Here is a 17,326-nt window from a genome sequence, read left to right on the forward strand (position 1 = left end):
CTGAATTAAATATCCCAGAGCAAGTCCTTCGGACCCTCCTTGCCATTTGCACTAAAAGGGCCCCCTTTACTAATCATCGTGGGCACTTGTACTTACAAAAGGATGGCGTGGCGATGGGCTCGCCCTTGGGCGTACTCTTTGCTAACTTCTACATGGGAGTAGTAGAGGAGAGGGTTTCTCCCAACTTGAGTGCCCCCTCGTTTACTTCCGTTATATTGACGACACTTTCATCAAAGCTACTTCCACCGAAGCCATCGAGAATCTAAGGAGGACCTTTGAGGACAACAGCGTCCTCCACTTCACCCTTGAGAGCAGCGTTAACAACAGCCTCCCGTTCCTAGACGTCTTGATTTCTTCCACCAACGAGGGATTCAAGACGACCGTCTACACTAAGCCCACAAATCTCGGGATGTGTTTAAATGGCGAAAGTGAATGTCCTGCCCGCTACAGGGCCTCGACCATCAAGGCCTTTGTACGCAGGGCCTTGTCTCACTGCTCGACATGGACTGACACCCACAAGGAGCTGGAAAGGGTCGCACAGGTCCTCATCCACAATGGCTACAGCAACAAGCAAGTCCAGCGTGAAGTGAGAACAGTTATAGACAAGTGGTATGGGTCCCATTTGGTGGAAGGGTCCGACAGCGCCAGCCAGGGGTCCGACAGAACTACAGATAAATCCGACACCTCCACCAACGGATCTAGAGACATCAAACTTTACTACAAAGGCCTCATGCATGCCGAATATCAGCGGGATGAGAAGGCCATTAAAGACATCATCAATAACAACGTTTCACCCACTGATGAGACAACGAAAGTGAAACTCATCATCTATTACCAGACTGAAAAAACCCGCAACTTGATCATGAGGAACAATCCAGCGCCCCCTAATTATGACCCTCTGAAGAAGACAAATGAAGTCTACTCTTACCAATGCCCAGTCCGAGGATGCCCCGGCAAATACATAGGTATGATTACCATGAAACTTTCGAAGAGGATCTCGTGACACGTTCAGCAAGGTGCTATCAGAAATCATGCTCTACAGCGACATAACTCCCAAATTAGCCGGGCAGACATCGTCGCCAATACCAAAATTATCGGCAGCGCCACGGACAGCAGGCGCTTACGAATTTTGGAAGCTTTGTTAATCCAGAACGAGAAACCAGCGTTGAATACGACTCAAGAAATGTTCCTCCTACCATCCTGTCGACGTACCAACGCTAGGAACCAAGAACAAGACCCCTCAGAATGATGACAACCCCGATCCTGACACCCCTACACATGGAGAAATCGTCTGGCCGAATGCTGATTTTGGCGGCGAACATGGCCCGGAATTTCAGCCTGCTGAGCGTGGGAATGGGCTGACTGACTTTGAGCCCGTCTTGGCGTGTGCCTCAGCCAATCAGGGAGCTAGGATACCTCTCTGAGCCCAGTTCACTGAGCGAGAGAGGAGCCTGCCTGACTTTTTGGCTGGCTCGGCGCGCGTCCTGACCAATCAGGATCCAGGATTCCTTCCTACCTCTCAGCCTGGGAGGCCGAGCCGAGCTCGTCGTACATCTGCCACCCGAACTTACAACCTCCGCTCGACCAATCAAAATTCGAGGCCCCTCTTTACGAATCAGAGCCGGGATATATAAGGACCCAGATCTAGCCAGAGCCTCACTTCTCGCCTGAAGACGGAGCAAGCTGTTCCGAAACGCGTCGCAACCCACTCCTGACATTACCTGTTGTAATTTTCGAGTATTACTTGTACTTGTATTAATTACATCCAGCCTTAACCTGATTTGTATCCTTCACCCTGATGAGCTTCACCAACTTGCTAGCTGAATGTAGCAATCCTGAAAAAAGAATTGTCCGAAGAATCGAGAAATTGGACAAGAAATTGAATTCTGCCGATGCAGCCATAGTATTTAACTCCACCTGTTTGAAGGAGGGTCTCCTACCAAGAAATAATAATAATGTTAATAAACATTGGAAAGGATTACAATTCACTTATTTTTATTTCTTGATACGATAGTAATATTTGAATGTTACATGTATTATTATTAGATAGGGTGAAGTGAAAAGCCAGGTTAATCAAAATCCTGTTTATTTCAAATATAGCTGTAATTTTCTGCCACAGTAAATGGATATACAGTTTGGACAATGATGTAGCCGAGTCCAGGAGTACATATGTTAATTTTATATATCTTGCATGATGCAACCCCCTTGAATTTAGTTTCAAAATTAGTCTTCAAAACTTGCATGATACGAGTATATACGATACATATTTCTTCTTATCACGCTGAGCGGCAACCACTTGGGAATCGCAATCTCTCACAGATTTCCCAAACTAGGAAAAGAATACTTTGTAGGAAGGGTTGAATATGTGTGTGTGCACATCTATCAAAATATTTTGCCGTCATTTTTTACAGGTCTCTTACACTGGCTTCTCATAATGACTATACATTCAGGCGTATCCTTACAGGTATAGGTTCTTCTAGGGACCGAGCCTAATGCCTGTAAAATCTCCATCCTCAGGTAATGTTACACAAGTCATAGCCTTGCTCCTCCACAGTACCATTATGCATTGACATTTCCCGGGTTAGTAAACCAGCCAGATTGGTTATATGAACTTCCTCCCTCCTAAGGATGTGTCTTCTATGAAAGGACAATAGTTTGTATGCATGTAGGAACAAATTACAAATTTTCATTAAAGTAATTTATATTTTCCTAACTCTACAAACATGAGTTCTTTAATTTATACTCCCTGCCTTGCCTGGCTAGCAAGTCCTAGATTAAGGTCAAAAGGAAAGTTACTCCACCCATCAATTTTTACTGCTACCTCAAGAAATATTTATAAACTGCCCTTCTAACGTCACTGAAGTCATACTCCTATTGCAAGATTCAGGTTTTCATAGTTGAGAAAAATACATATCACTGAAAATTTGTGGCATTTTTAAATTCAATGTTTTTCCTTGGATACTGCACTATGCAGCAATTGGATACAATACTAATAGATTGTGCTCTAGATGACAATGTAAGACATTTGTCACTACTTTTAAGCAATGTTGTTACCCTTCCAAAAAATGTTTGAAAACAAAATATCTCTCCATATTTGTATTCTGAACATGTTTTCAATTTTTCCCCGTTTCAGTGTTTTGGGTCCTCGTTGTCTCTTGTCTTGTCTCCATCGAAAGATGGTTGTTCCAGAGCTACCATCACCTTTGCATAACATTTCCATGCATAAGCTTATCATCACTTTAACTGGTTTTGAAAAGGAAGAAAAAGAACAACTTTGCACAATAATTAATAGGAGCTCAGGAATCTATTCCAATAATTTTAGTGAAGCTGTTACACATCTTGTGGCAAAAACAGTTGGGAGCAAAAAATATATTGTAAGTGTTATTCTTTTGTTTTGTTACACTAGAAATTTTGGTACAAAAATAATTTTCCTTGTTCATTCTTCAAATGTTTCATGAATCTTTTTTTTTTTAATAGAAATGTGAAAAATTGTATTTAAAGCCATTTAAATTGTCATTTATGATTAAACTTTATAGACTTGAAAATTCACATACTACAAAGTTCAATTGGCTGATTTCCATAGTGATAATATTTGCATATTTCCGTATAGGTTGCAATTGAGAGGGACATTCCCATAATGACTGGTGAATGGTTGAGAGCTGTTTGGAATGCAGTTAGTCGTGAATACAGAGAAGACATTTATGCTACAGATGAGCAGTTCCTCTCCTACACCTGTCCAATATTCAAGAATCTTGTTATATGCGTGTCTCAGATGCCCAGGAAAAACAAGGCGGCCTTAAAGAAAATAATTGAAGAAAATGGTGAGTTTTATTCATTGTTTTCATCTAAAAACTACACTATAATTGTTTCAAAATATTTGTACCTACATGAATACTAACTCTTGCCTCAGTAGGAGTATGCTCTTAGTAAAGCTGGATTCAGCTGTTAAAACTTTACCTTCAGGCCACTGAGCCCTCACTATATTTTCAGCTGCCGGAGATTATAGATGTACTCCTGGCACCTTTAACTGGCTGTTATAATCTTTTGTTTTTCTTTTTAGATAATTGTTGGTCGGTGAGTGTTAGGGAAGAAGAAAGATTTTGCAGCTTTTCTTTTTTTTTTTTTTCTTTTTTATAATTGGAGCATTTCCACTTGTCTTCAGGTCACTTAATTGGACCAGTCCAATCTCTGGTTAGCTTTGGCGAAGTGAGCAGAGAAACAGTATATCTTTTTATGTATCACTAGCCATTCTGAAAGATAAATGAAGTAGTTTGTGGCAAGGACTTAGAATCCAAGCAGCCACGACTTCAATCCTCCTTCCTCTGCTACGTGCAAAGGCTACTAGCAGAGCAAGAATGACTTACCTTCCTGTTCTGCAGAGGAAACACCACAACTCTTCCTTCATTAAGGAAGGAATGAGAGATCCTGAAACACTGTTTCTTCCAACACAACATACAAATCTTCGCTCTTTACTGTGGAGTATTTATTTTGCCGAAGCTATAACTAGCCGATAAGCTTTTCTTACAAGATATCTACCCAACACTAGTTAGCAGGGAAGGAACAGAGTAGGCTAGCCCGCCCTGCTCCCACCAGCCTTAGCTACTAAACGTCACTTTTTAATTCGGCTTGGTGGAGTACAGACGTGTCTCACTCCCCTGTTAGCAATTGTAAAGTGTCCCAACTGGCCTAAAGCTAAAATTTTTAACCTTTTTCTTTTCAAGTGTGATTACCCATGAGGATCCTTATCATCCGGGTTTGTCAGGACAAGGAAGGGCACCGGTGCGGCACCTTCATGTCGGCTAAGGAGACCAACCCTTATTGTTTCTGTCCTGCGTGTCAAGGGCAAATGTGCACGCTGGAGTCTCCTTGTGCAGTGTGTAGGGAGTGGTCACCCTCCCAGCTTTTGAGATTTAGCAAACGGAAGGAAAAAAATTTTAAAAGAGACTCTTCCCCCTTGTGGTCAGCCTTGAAAGGGAAGAAGGCTCTCCAACTTGCTCTTTTGTATTGATCTTACTACTCCGACTCTGCTTGAACGACTTCCTGGGGCTCGGTCGAGTATGAGTAGCGTACAGGTAACCCTGGGACAACCATGCGGTAAAAACTCCCTCCGCGGCCTCCCCCAGAGGGGTAGGGGAGGGATCCTCTGCAGGGGAGTCTCTGAGACAATGCTGTTTGTCTGTTGTGGCCTTCCTTGGGGCCTTACAGATCCTCAGTCAAATGAAAAGCTGCAAGAATTCTTATGATTATGGGTGCGTACACACTCGAGTGCTGAGACTTTGTCTCTTGCTCACCCCAATGTTCTCCTAGCTTTGGCAGGAGGACAGGAGCAGCTGAGGACGAGCACTCCTCGGAGTGACTTGTTACGAGATCTTGTATTCTCGGGAACGAGCTTCGGCTACGTTCTGGAGTTGTGCAGGGAGTTGATACTCTGACTGGATTCGCCCGTACGTAGGAGAAACGAAATGAGCAACCCGGAAGTTCGCTTACAGGTGTTGGACAGTCTAACAAGTACCAGGTCACCTGAGTTAGAACCTGCCTTGCTGCTGTCGCGTAAGAGTTCAACCCCCTGTCCTCCCTCGCCCTTGGGAGAGAAAGAAGACGATGCACTCATCTCTTTCGTGAGACCAGGTGAGCAGGAGAGCCCCTCTCCTAGATGTACTTAGAAGGAATCCTGCAACTCCGTCTTGGGAGGAGAGGCCTCATGTAGCGTTGCGTGCCTTACCTCCAAACGAGGAGGTAAGGAGAGCTTATTTGCTTGAGTCGAGTAAGCATGATAACCCCATGAGAGCAAAGCTCCTAGGCATGCTAGTAAGACTTTATACATCTCAGATCCCTACTCTAGGTACAAGGAGCGAGTTGAGGTAGGTGAACGAGCCAGCTTGTACTGTATTTCCAATCCCCCTTCGCAATCATGGTTGGTCACCTCGCAAGTGCTCACCTGAGAGAGGGAGGAAAGACACACAAGCTCACTTCCGCCTCTCACCTGGCAAGCATGCTCCCATACCCGAGTGGTCAGGTAGAAGCACATGAGCTAGGATGTTTGATCATCCCTTGCCTCTTCAGTGTATACAGGAAGACAGTGTTCTTCCAGCGAGATTTGATCAAAGCGCTTAAATCAATGAGCGCCAGGGAAGTTACGTAAACTTGATTAATAATGATGAATATGATTACCTGTGCATTGAAGTATGTAGATGATTACAATGAGGTAAATGTACTGCACAGCAAAGAAAAGCATTACTTCTCTTCTGAAACCACCACAGCAGCAGGTGCTTGGTAAGGTGGTGCAAATTTCTTCTTTGATGTCACCTTCCAGCGATGTATTGTAACCTCTTCCACTGATGTAGTAGTATGCTTCTTTTCTTATTCAAAAGAATGTTCTTATAAACTTTCATGGCTCAGTTGATTGCATTTCTGAACTGCAATGCACGAAAAATGTGCAGGTCACAATCTTCGGCCATAGTCTGAAGTTCTTTTGCTACTTTTGCTAGGGTTGAGAGGCATTTTAGTGTTAGACTGACCTCCTTTACACCCCCTGAATCTTTATGCTCGTCTTTGTCCTCTCATGTGGACCTTGTCCTCTATAGTATTTAGAATCTGCTTTTAGTAGTTTGCAACAAATTTATTGGGATTAGATCATCAATAAACTTAGGGCTTAATTATACCTTCATCTACTACTGTATCATCATGTTTGATAATAAAAATTTTATAGAAATTTAAGAACATAATAGTTGAATTAGAAATGTATTTATTACCCATGTGTTCTGATTTTTCTAAATATTTTATGATTTGATAGAATTGTTTGTAGGTAATTTTTTATATAGTTTTTTTCAGAAGGTTTTTTGTAGTAAGATTTAAAAGACTTTTTATTGTAGGTGGGACTTATTCAGCAAGTCTTGAAATGGCTGTCACATCTGTGTTGATAATCCCGTCACCAGAAGGAGATAAATATGAATATGCACGAAACTGGCGTATCCAATGTTTAAAACCTGACTGGATTTATGATTCTGTTGAAATTGGGCATGCTCTCAACATGGATGGTTATGAAGTTAAAAACAGAGGAGCTTCCACTCCAACAGATGAAAATGCCACAAACGGTAAGCTCAAATTATGATTATACAGTTGTATTTTTACTCTATTTAACATCATTGCAAAACGTTTTTAAAATGCTTGCTTCAACCTTATCTTTCTCCTAAATTTTATTTTGTTTAATGCCTTAAGAATGGAAAAATTCATGAGATTTAAACTTCAGTATTTGTATGAGGCTGCTTTTCAATATATTTGCAAGATATTATACCTTGGCTTGAATGACTGAAAGAAATATTAGATTTTAGCTGTAAGCATATTATAGTACTTTCAGATTATGTTGACACAAAATACCTGTGTTATTCAAAGGAAATTTCTCTATATTTTTATGATGAAAAATTCACGGCATCAGATGTTTCCTATACCTTTGTCATTGGATTTATTACAGTACATTTTGATGACAAAACTGTGGCTTGAAATATTTTCTCCTCGTATTTTGACTTCATTATAATTTGTAAGAAAAAACAGCTTGAACATTGTTACAATCAGTCACTTTCTAATCAAAGTATCCCTCCAAAATCCAAGCTTAATGATACTTTATCTTTTGATCAAAGGGGTAGGACATGTAGAACAGGTAACTTTGAAAATGGTGTTGAAACAAAAGAGTTCATAGCTTTATTTCTTTTAAAAGTTATTTCTGTAAAGAAATAAATACTTTATATTAATGTGCTATATTGTATGTTACATATTACTGATCCTGTCAATGAGTGATTTCATTTTATATTGTTTTTCCATTTCAAGGTAAAACTTTTTTGAATAAGTTTATATTCATATTGTATAAATTAAAATTTTGAATACAGTAGGTAAAAACTTTGTGATATTAAAATGTTAATTAGAAGCTTATTCAGATATATATGTGAATGTTGAGTATAGTAGGGAGGCAGATATAATTGCTGTTGCAGGTGTTGAGGTGCCGGTGATGGGAGATGAGAATGAGAGAGAGATTACAAGAGAGAAAGTGAGGAGAGCACTAGATGAAACGAGAGTAGGAAAAGCATCTGGTATGGATGGTGTGAGAGCTGAGATGTTGAAGGACTGGGGTGTGACTGTACTTGAATGGTTGGTGAGATTGTTTAATATGTGTTTTGTGTTATCAATGGTACCAGTAGATTGGGTTTGTATGGGTATTGTACCACTATATAAGGGTAAGGGAGATGTGCATGAGTGTTGTAATTCAAGGGGTATCAGTTTGTTAAGTGTAGTTGGAAAAGTGTATGGTAGAGTACTGATTAATAGGATTAAGGATAAAACAGAGAATGCAATCTTAGAAGTACAAGGTGGTTTTAGAAGAGGTAGGGTTTGTATGAATCAGATTTTTACAGTTAGGCAGATATGCGAGAAATATTTAGCAAAAGGTAAGGAGGTGTATGTTGCGTTTATGGATCTGGAAAAAGCGTATGATAGAGTTGATAGGGAAGCAATGTGGAATGTGATGAGGTTATATGGAGCTGGTGGAAGGTTTTTGCAAGCAGTGAAAAGTTTCTACAAAGGTAGTAAAGCATGTGTTAGGATAGGAAATGAAGTGGGCGATTGGTTTCCGGTAAGAGTGGGGCTGAGACAGGGATGTGTGATGTCGCCGTGGTTGTTGACTTGTATATTGATGGAGTGGTGAGAGAGGTGAATGCTCGAGTGCTTGGACGAGGATTGAAACTAGTAGAAGAGAATGACCATGAATGGGAGGTAAATCAGTTGTTGTTTGCGGATGATACTGTACTGGTTACAGACACGGAAGAGAAGCTTGGCCGATTAGTGACAGAATTTGGAAGGGTGTGAGAGTGAAGGAAGTTGAGAGTTAATGTGGGTAAGAGTAAGTTATGAGGTGTACGAGAAGGGAAGGTGGTGCGAGGTTGAATGTCATGTTGAATGGAGAGTTACTTGAGGAGGTGGATCAGTTTAAGTACTTGGGGTCTGTTGTTGCAGCAAATGGTGGGATGGAAGTAGATGTACGTCAGAGTGAATGAAGGATGCAAAGTGTTGGGGGCAGTTAAGAGAGTAGTAAAAAATAAAGGATTGGGCATGAATGTAAAGAGAGTTCTGTATGAGAAAGTGATTGTACCAACTGTGATGTATGGATTGGAGGTGTTGGGAATGAAAGTGACGGAGAGACTGAAATTTAATGTGTTTGAGATGAAGTGTCTAAGGAGTATGGCTGGTGTATCTTGAGTAGATAGGGTTAGGAACAAAGTAGTGAGGATGAAAACGGGTGTAAGAAATGAGTTAGCAGCTAGAGTGGATATGAATGTGTTGAGGTGGTTTGGCCATGTTGAGAGAATGGAAAATGGTTGTCTCCTAAAGAAGGTGATGAATGCAAGAGATGATGGGAGAAGTATAAAAGGAAGGCCAAGGTTTGGGTGGATGGTTGGAGTGAAGAAAGCTCTGGGTGATAGGAGGATAGATGTGAGAGAGGCAAGAGAGCGTGCTAGAAATAGGAATGAATGGCGAGCGATTATGATGCAGTTCCGGTAGGACCTGCTGCTTCCTCCGGTGCCTTGTATGACCGTGGAGGTAGCAGCAGTAGGGGATTCAGCGTTATGAAGCTTCATCTGTGGTGGATAATGTGGGAGGGTGGGCTGTGGCACCCTAGCATTACCAGCCAAACTCGGTGGAGTCCCTTGTCAGGCTGGGAGGAACGTAGAAAGGAGAAGTCCCCTTTTTTGTTTCATTTGTTTGATGTTGGCTACCCTCCAAAATTGGGGGAAGTGCCTTGGTGTATGGATGTATGTATATAAATGTAACATTAAAGTCAAAGTTACAAAAGAAATTATAACCTCTTTGTTTACAACTGCATTTTTTTGTCATAGCATGTATTACTAGCATTGGTCTTTATTTTGAAGACATGAAGGTCAAGAAGAAAACTGTTCATTATCAGGTTTAGAAACAAAGAATTGCTTAGGTATAGTAATGCTCCCTAGTAGGACAGGAAAGGATGAGAGATTTTCCATTATGGATGGTCTATTATCTTGCAAGATATCTTTTTGTGCTGAAGTGTTAGACAAATTTCCTTAATTCCTTGCAAGCAGGCTGTTTTTATGGTTTATAAATAACAAAATTCCTCGTTTTTGGAACTAGAGGTGACATACAATCAAGCAGCTCCTAAGAGCAACACTAAAATAGTAATATGGTGTTGTTTATATATACAGTATGTATATAAAGATATGGGGTGGCAACTGAAACAAATTCTGAAAAGTTTGGAATGAAAATTCTTGTTGTCTCATTTCATCCTATTCCAAGATGATGCCAAGTGATCACCTTGGGTGAGAAATTTTATGGGGTGGAAGCTTAGTTCCTCTCATGAGGCTCTGTAGCTACTTTCTTAAGTTTTGAAAAATGATGAGGTGGGAGATGAAACTGATTTTATCTCATTTTTGAGGTTTGAATACTAGCTCCCATATTGTATGTTTGAAAGATATACTGTAGTGATGTCATCCCAGCAGATGGGTGATTGTTGTAGTATACTTTTGCAATGCCATTCACAATTTTTCTAATTTGAATTTTCAGCAAATTTTATTGCTCTAAAGGTTTAGTGTATTATTAATTTGTGCTCAGAAATGTTTTGGCTTCAAAAGGCTGGAAACTTTCTGAGGTAGTGAAAAAGTAATTCCATAAGATATTGCCATGCTGTAAGAAAAGGGTAAATTATTTGAAAAAAAGGAAGCTGGTGTTGAATTGAAGATTTTAATGAAATGATACAAGACCAGCACTTTCTTGATTTATGATAATGCAGCCCCTGTGAAGAATTGTGTCAATGGCTTTCAGAATTTAATTGGCAATGCACTGGAAAATTGTGAAGAAATCCAAGTAATAAAATCTAAACCGAGAGTTTATATACACAGTAGTACCACAGTTTACAAGTTTTATTTGTTTTGGGAGCGAACTTGCAACCTAAAATGCTCGTATTCTAAAAACTTTTCTGTACGAAATAAAGGAAATTTACTCAAAGTATATACCGTAAATACATTAGAAAAGAGTCATGGCTGTCATGTGGGAGACAAAAAACTAGGAGGAGATTTTTGCATGGTAGGAGAATCTCGCTCCATGAGCAGTTTTAGTAGTATCAGGGGTTCTCTCTTGAACGGCATTCACTATCACTAACAGAGTCTCTTAATTTATGCTCTAAGGACACTTAGTCACATTTTATTTACTCTTGCATTCAACTTTCACAAGGAACCTGTCTAGGGAAGACTGCTTTTGCCGTTTCTTTAAAATGGCATGAAAATGTGGTAAAAATCATGTGAAGACTGTGTAGCCACTGCATGGCCAATAATATGACTGATTTCATGCTAATCTTGTTAGTACTTGTTCACAAAAAATCCATAAGGTTTCTCCTTACAGAGTGCTGCAATACTCGTAACAATTAAAATTTGTATGCTTGCATCCCGATTTGTTCGTATTCAGTTACTTGTCGCCCAAGGTACTATTGTAAATTGTTTATTGTCAAATATAAAAACTATTACACATTGATCCCATTATTGTAATTCGTCATAATAACATCTACTTCCTGTTCATTAATTACCCTATGTGCATATATATTCCTTTATAATTTTAAAATTAACCTCACTACAACTAAGATGTGGACTGGTTAGGGATCAAGACCACAAATAATTCTTGTAAGGAAACTTACAGAAATGATGATTTGTGAAATTAGTGTTACCTATCCTAATGGAGAAATTATGACATTTAGAATATTGAATCTTATAATTTTAAAGGGAAATATTAGATAACAAAAGCTTAGAAGAAAGGAGGGTCTCTGAAATTTGGTTGGTAGTACTGTATAGCAAGTCACTTAAAGAAAATACCAGCCAAAAACTGTAAAGCCAGTTACAGTACACTAACAAAGATAAAGGCAAGTACTGCACAGTATATTATTAAATTCACAATTCTCATACCCACATGATGTTTATCTTGAAAACACAAAACATTTCAGGACTGTGGAATGTTATGTAAACTGTAACCAAGCAAACATCATTTAGTAAAACAGTACACTTGCTTATACTGTAGTGAAATTGATATAATATGAAAAAAAAAGGGTTGCTAGTTTGTATTTATATCAGTTGCCTAACTACTACTAGCTTATTTTGAATAGCTGATTGGTATAGTTTTGTTCCCATCCTGCAAGTTTAGACTAGGGACAAATAAATAGAATGGTAATTTTTATAATCGTAACACCTTTATTTATCTCTGACCTAAGCCAACTAGTGTTCAGGCAGTAGCATGTTGATTCATTTTGAAACCTGTGGTGTCAAGCTAGCATTATTCCCAATTCAATTGAGTTGAATATTTATTCTGTGAATTTATATTTTTATTTGATACTTGAGAATCAGATGTTGGCTTTTATTAACAGATCTAACTGGGTTTTCTGTTTCAGGTAAAGTAGTTAGTGGGAAAGATCACCATTGGAATGGTAATATATCTAAGGTTCATTTTCACACTTTATTCTGAATGTTGCATTGCTGAATGTGCTCATGCTTTTGGATTTCTTGATAATTCACTGATTGCATAACATTCTATCTAATTGGGGTTGGTAACTGAAAGCGCTTTTAATACCCTATTAATGCATATACAGTAAATTAATTAATTTAGTTAATGAAAAATAACCTTGTTCATGAAGTTGTACTAATGTGAAGGGCATGTTGCCTTTTTCCATACTGTGATTTCTGTCATATATTAACCCTAAAATCAGAGTCTGTCACTATAACATGGTATTTAAGGACTTCTCATGGGCCAGGGAGCTAGAAAACCAATTGCATTTTTAATCTAGTGTCTGACTTCTTAGTCAAAACATATATCTTGCAACTCTCAAGTCAACAGATTTAGAATGATTTTTTTCTTTTAAAGTTTTGTTGTTCTTTTAAAGTTTTGCTACATACACCGAATGAGTTCCATTTCTGAAGAAACGTTCATGAAGCAAAATTTCGTACATCGAAGTGCATTTTCCCATGGACTTCCATTATAAATATTGATTGAGATACATTCCTGTTAGCTCACCAAAGGTCACTTGTTTCCTAATACAAGGCTTAATATACATTAATGAAATAGATTGCCTAAAGAAATCTGTTTCATTAACATTAAGTAGGTAATAATAACCAAACAATGCCGGTTTCTAAATTATATTTTATTTTGTTTCCATGAGTACAAAAATTAAATTTAAAATGCCACAGTGGCATTTTTAATACAGTAATGTCTCTTTAGAAATAAAAGAAAACAGTACAGTAGTATTAAGAAAAGAGGGTAGTGTCTGTATGAAATACGCAAGCAAAACAAACATAATCACTAATTATAATTCAAAAATATAAAAACTTGTAACAATCTAAATGACTCGTAACTTCACAAAATAAAATGATTACAATCCAAACAAACTGAATGATTGTAAAAAATGAAAACCATATGTGGTTAGTTAGTGTGTGAAACCCACTGGTAAATAAAAAATTAAACTGATATGCCCTTAAACTCAATACAAGTAGTCGTCAACTTACAATCGAGTTAGGGACCGAAAGATGCATCATAAGTCGATCTTGACTTATGTTGAACTTTAAAAGTTAATTTTCCGTAGATGTATTATGCTGCGCCCTGATTTGGCAGTCGTCTAAGTCATATTTCATCAATATTTTCTTACTGTATATCATTACTTAATTTTCTTGTTTCATAGGATGTCGTATGTGAACGACTCCCCAGATTTCCGGACTCGCTGATTAAGATAGAGTACGAAGCAAGAATCAGGCTGAGTAGATCTATCAACTCAGCCACGATGGCAGAGATGACTTCGTTAGTCACGCCGAGGTGTCACTTTTTAAGATCCTGACAAAGTCCTTGCTTCACACACTACAGTGTGATGCATATGACTTTGCAGTGGCCCAACGTAATTGCCGGAAGCACGTCCTAGCTCAAACCTCCATTAGGCATTAGCCTAACAGACTAAATAAGACCTTGATCTGGTGAGCAGACTTATTCCCGGAGGACGTGGTAAATAGCATCCTTAGAGGAGCAGCCAGGGTCAACCAAAGCCTTGGAGTCCAGTGGGGTCTAATTCCTAAAAGAAAATTTGAGCCCACCGGAACACAATCAAGAGGCAGGAAAAGACCAAGGAAGTTTCAATCCTTCCAAGGTCCACAGGCTCAAACTGTGGTACAGGCATTGCCTGTATCCCAGGTGAGCCACCCTTCCACCTCAAAACCTCAGCCACAACTACAATATGTGTGGGTAAGCCAGCCACCTCAACAACATCTAGCCACTACTCCGGAATCCGATCAAAGAATCATAGCTACTAACTTATAGATACGATTCTCAAGTTATCCCGGTCCTCCCGGGGCGGAAGGATAGGGAAGATGGAATTCCAGGGAAGGAGGATACGAGGTACGTAGCGAGGTGCATACCCAGTCCCGCGCGTCTGGTGGCCAACCATGACAAGCTGAGGAGAAAGCGCTACCCGCATCGACTCACGGAGCGTGTGAGCCATGTCTCTCTCTCAGTTGTCTTCCCTCTCTCCCCAATAGAATGTGACTCAAGCCCTCTTCCCGAGGTTAGGGTGTGGCGAATAGTCCACCAAGGTGGGTACAGGGGGAGGGAGACAACCAAGAAGAGTGGCTCGCTCGAAATCAGGTGATCACTGTGGCCGGTCGGGTGGGGCAACCCTCCGAGACACAATGGAACCACCCGATTGAGGCAGTAGACCTATGGCTTTCTGTCTAAAGCATGCAGATAAAATATAAATAATAATAATGATTACTTGAAATATGTGTTCTAAAGTAAAGTAAGCTATAATGGCATAATGTGAGTAGAAAGGGGAATAGGGAGAGGAACATGGTGTGATATGAGCGTATAGCCTAACCCTCCAAAATCGGGTATAATGCCGACCTGGTCAGGAAGACTAAACTGCTCTAAACAATAACTAGCCCTCCAAAATCGGGTATAATACCGACCTGGTCAGGTAGTACAATGACTTGAGGATATCTTCCTATATAAAGTTGAAACGTGTCCCAACTCCCCGCATAATATTCAATAGGAACATCTTAACCTATATATAATATACGTATATCGAAGGGAAAGCTCACTGGCGTAGGCTACCTTCCGAATGAACGCCAAAATAGCCTAACTAATATTCAAACGTTAATAAACTTCAATAACGATACTTAAACACTGTTTAAGATGTCTAGAGCTAAATAAACAAAACTACAATTAGTATGAGGAACTAATTGAAAGTCTTAAATAATCATGAAGCTCTCGGAGGTAGCGACACCAAGATGGCTGCCGAGGGTAAGGTATCACACAATACTGCTGAGACTAAAATTAACAATATTATTAATTTTACGTGTGTCACTACTTTGAATTACCAAAACAGATAATTGTATTACTTAACTTGGGAGTAGGGGTCTCCAAAAGGTCAGACATCTTCACAACGCAGTAGCAAAGAAGATATGAAAACGAACGCGTGTGGATATCACGGTGCTAGAAAAGGAATGATGGGAGACGCGTGGGTGGTGGTGGTGGGGGTGGGGGGGGGGGGCAGTAGCTGTAGTAGCGGGCAGTAGTCAGCTGTAGAACGGCACCTCATAGTATCGGGGGATATTGAGGAAGGAGAAGACTAATTGGTAAGGGACCTCTGGTAGTGGTTTTAACACGCCCCAGTCACTATACCGACACCCTGTAAGGGTGAGTGAGCTGGTTATATTCTTGGCATTCCATGCAACTTTTTCTCTGGTATATTTAGCAATATTTATACCTTAGAAATGGTGCTATAAGGAGCATTTCACGGAGCGACACAGGTTCCTCCCCCAGAAATAGATTTTTCCTTTGTCAAAGTCCCTTTTTTGTATTTTATTTTTCAATTTGGAAGCATTTTAACAGTCTATAATTATCACTTTTTTTTTGCTTACCTTTGGTTGTGATCAGCTAATCTGAAACTTCCACTACTGTATTGTTTATATAATTTCTTAATTTATTTAAAATATCGTCACAGTGAATATTACATCAGCACCAATATGTTACAGGTTATCATAGTTTTCATACAGTACGTTTATAGCCAATATTATTAGTTATCATGCGAATACGTTCTCTCTATGTGTCTCTCTTTCTCTGTACTTGTGTGCACGCATACGGGTAGTTCAATTTTTAAAGCTTCATACAGTATTTAATTTTTAGTTCATTATTAAGGGTTCATATATCTTTAGACATTATTGTGTTTAATTGTAGTTTATCAAAGCATGATTGTATTCTATTTTTCAATTGGGATTATTTCAATATTCAACAATTACATTTGTTTTACTTTTGGTAGGCATCAGCTGATCTCAAGGTTACACTGCGTATTGCGATTATGCAAAAATATGAATAACTCTTTGTTGTTTTTATAAATTTCTTCAACTTATTCGAAATATCTTCATAATGATTACATCAGCACCAATATATTATAGGATATCACAGTTTCCATACAGTTCGTTTATAGTCCTTATTATTAGTTATCATATGAATCTCTCTCTCTCTCTCTCTCTCTCTCTCTCTCTCTCTCTCTCTCTCTCTCTCTCTCTCTCTCTCTCTCTCTTTACTCGAGGTTTCAATGATGGGAATAATAAAATTGCTCGGTAACACACTGAAAGGAAATCGTTCGGTTTGCCAGTGTGCCTTCCGCCAGAAATACGACGTCACAGGACATATAACGTGACTCAACAAAGACGACTTGCTAAATATTTAAAACCCTTTACATTTTTGTTGCAAGATTTCAAAGAAAATTCTAACTTACCAAGCAGAATTACTGTATTTCATTTTTATAATGTAACAGCAAATACTGTATATTATTTCTAAGAAAATATTTTGTCCTATAAGTGTACTTTCATTAGATAAATATGGTCTATTATCAGAAATGAAATAAAACTAGCGTAGAATCAAATTTACGCTAGGTATTACAGTACTCATAACAACTGATACAGACCCACAAAATAATTTGTATTGTTTCTTGATATTTTGATAATGGGAATACTACTAGCGGACAATTAGAGTGAATTCCATCAAATAGGCTAATTTGATGGAATTCATTCTATTGTCCGCTAGTAATATGACATCATCAACATATGATATGAACTCGACAGTTATTAAAACCTTTCCTAATATATTTTTTTACAGAAAATGGATTCTGTATATCAATGAAATAAAATACTAACTTACCAAGATATGTCAGTTCATTTTTATACAAGAAAGTAGATTATTTCCAAGGAAATATTTGTCCTATTAGTGTACAGTACTATTTTCTACATAC

At 38.9% G+C, this 17,326-nt stretch overlaps 1 protein-coding gene across 2 annotated transcripts in view; it reads left to right on the forward strand.

Annotated features, from left to right (window-relative positions):
- The window catches only part of mus101 (mutagen-sensitive 101), a 156,607-nt gene that overhangs the window by 18,848 nt on the left and 120,433 nt on the right, over nt 1-17,326 (forward strand). The window contains exons 4-7 of one of the 2 annotated variants that reach the window (XM_068350996.1): nt 3,134-3,374; nt 3,611-3,821; nt 6,873-7,094; nt 12,449-12,484. In XM_068350996.1, coding sequence (XP_068207097.1) covers nt 3,134-3,374; nt 3,611-3,821; nt 6,873-7,094; nt 12,449-12,484 — 710 coding nt within the window. The remainder of the gene's footprint in view (nt 1-3,133; nt 3,375-3,610; nt 3,822-6,872; nt 7,095-12,448; nt 12,485-17,326) is intronic. The other variant, XM_068350997.1, reaches the window with a different exon arrangement.

Source organism: Palaemon carinicauda, chromosome 27 (assembly GCF_036898095.1).
Source record: "Palaemon carinicauda isolate YSFRI2023 chromosome 27, ASM3689809v2, whole genome shotgun sequence".
NCBI classification, from domain to species: Eukaryota; Metazoa; Arthropoda; class Malacostraca; order Decapoda; family Palaemonidae; genus Palaemon; species Palaemon carinicauda.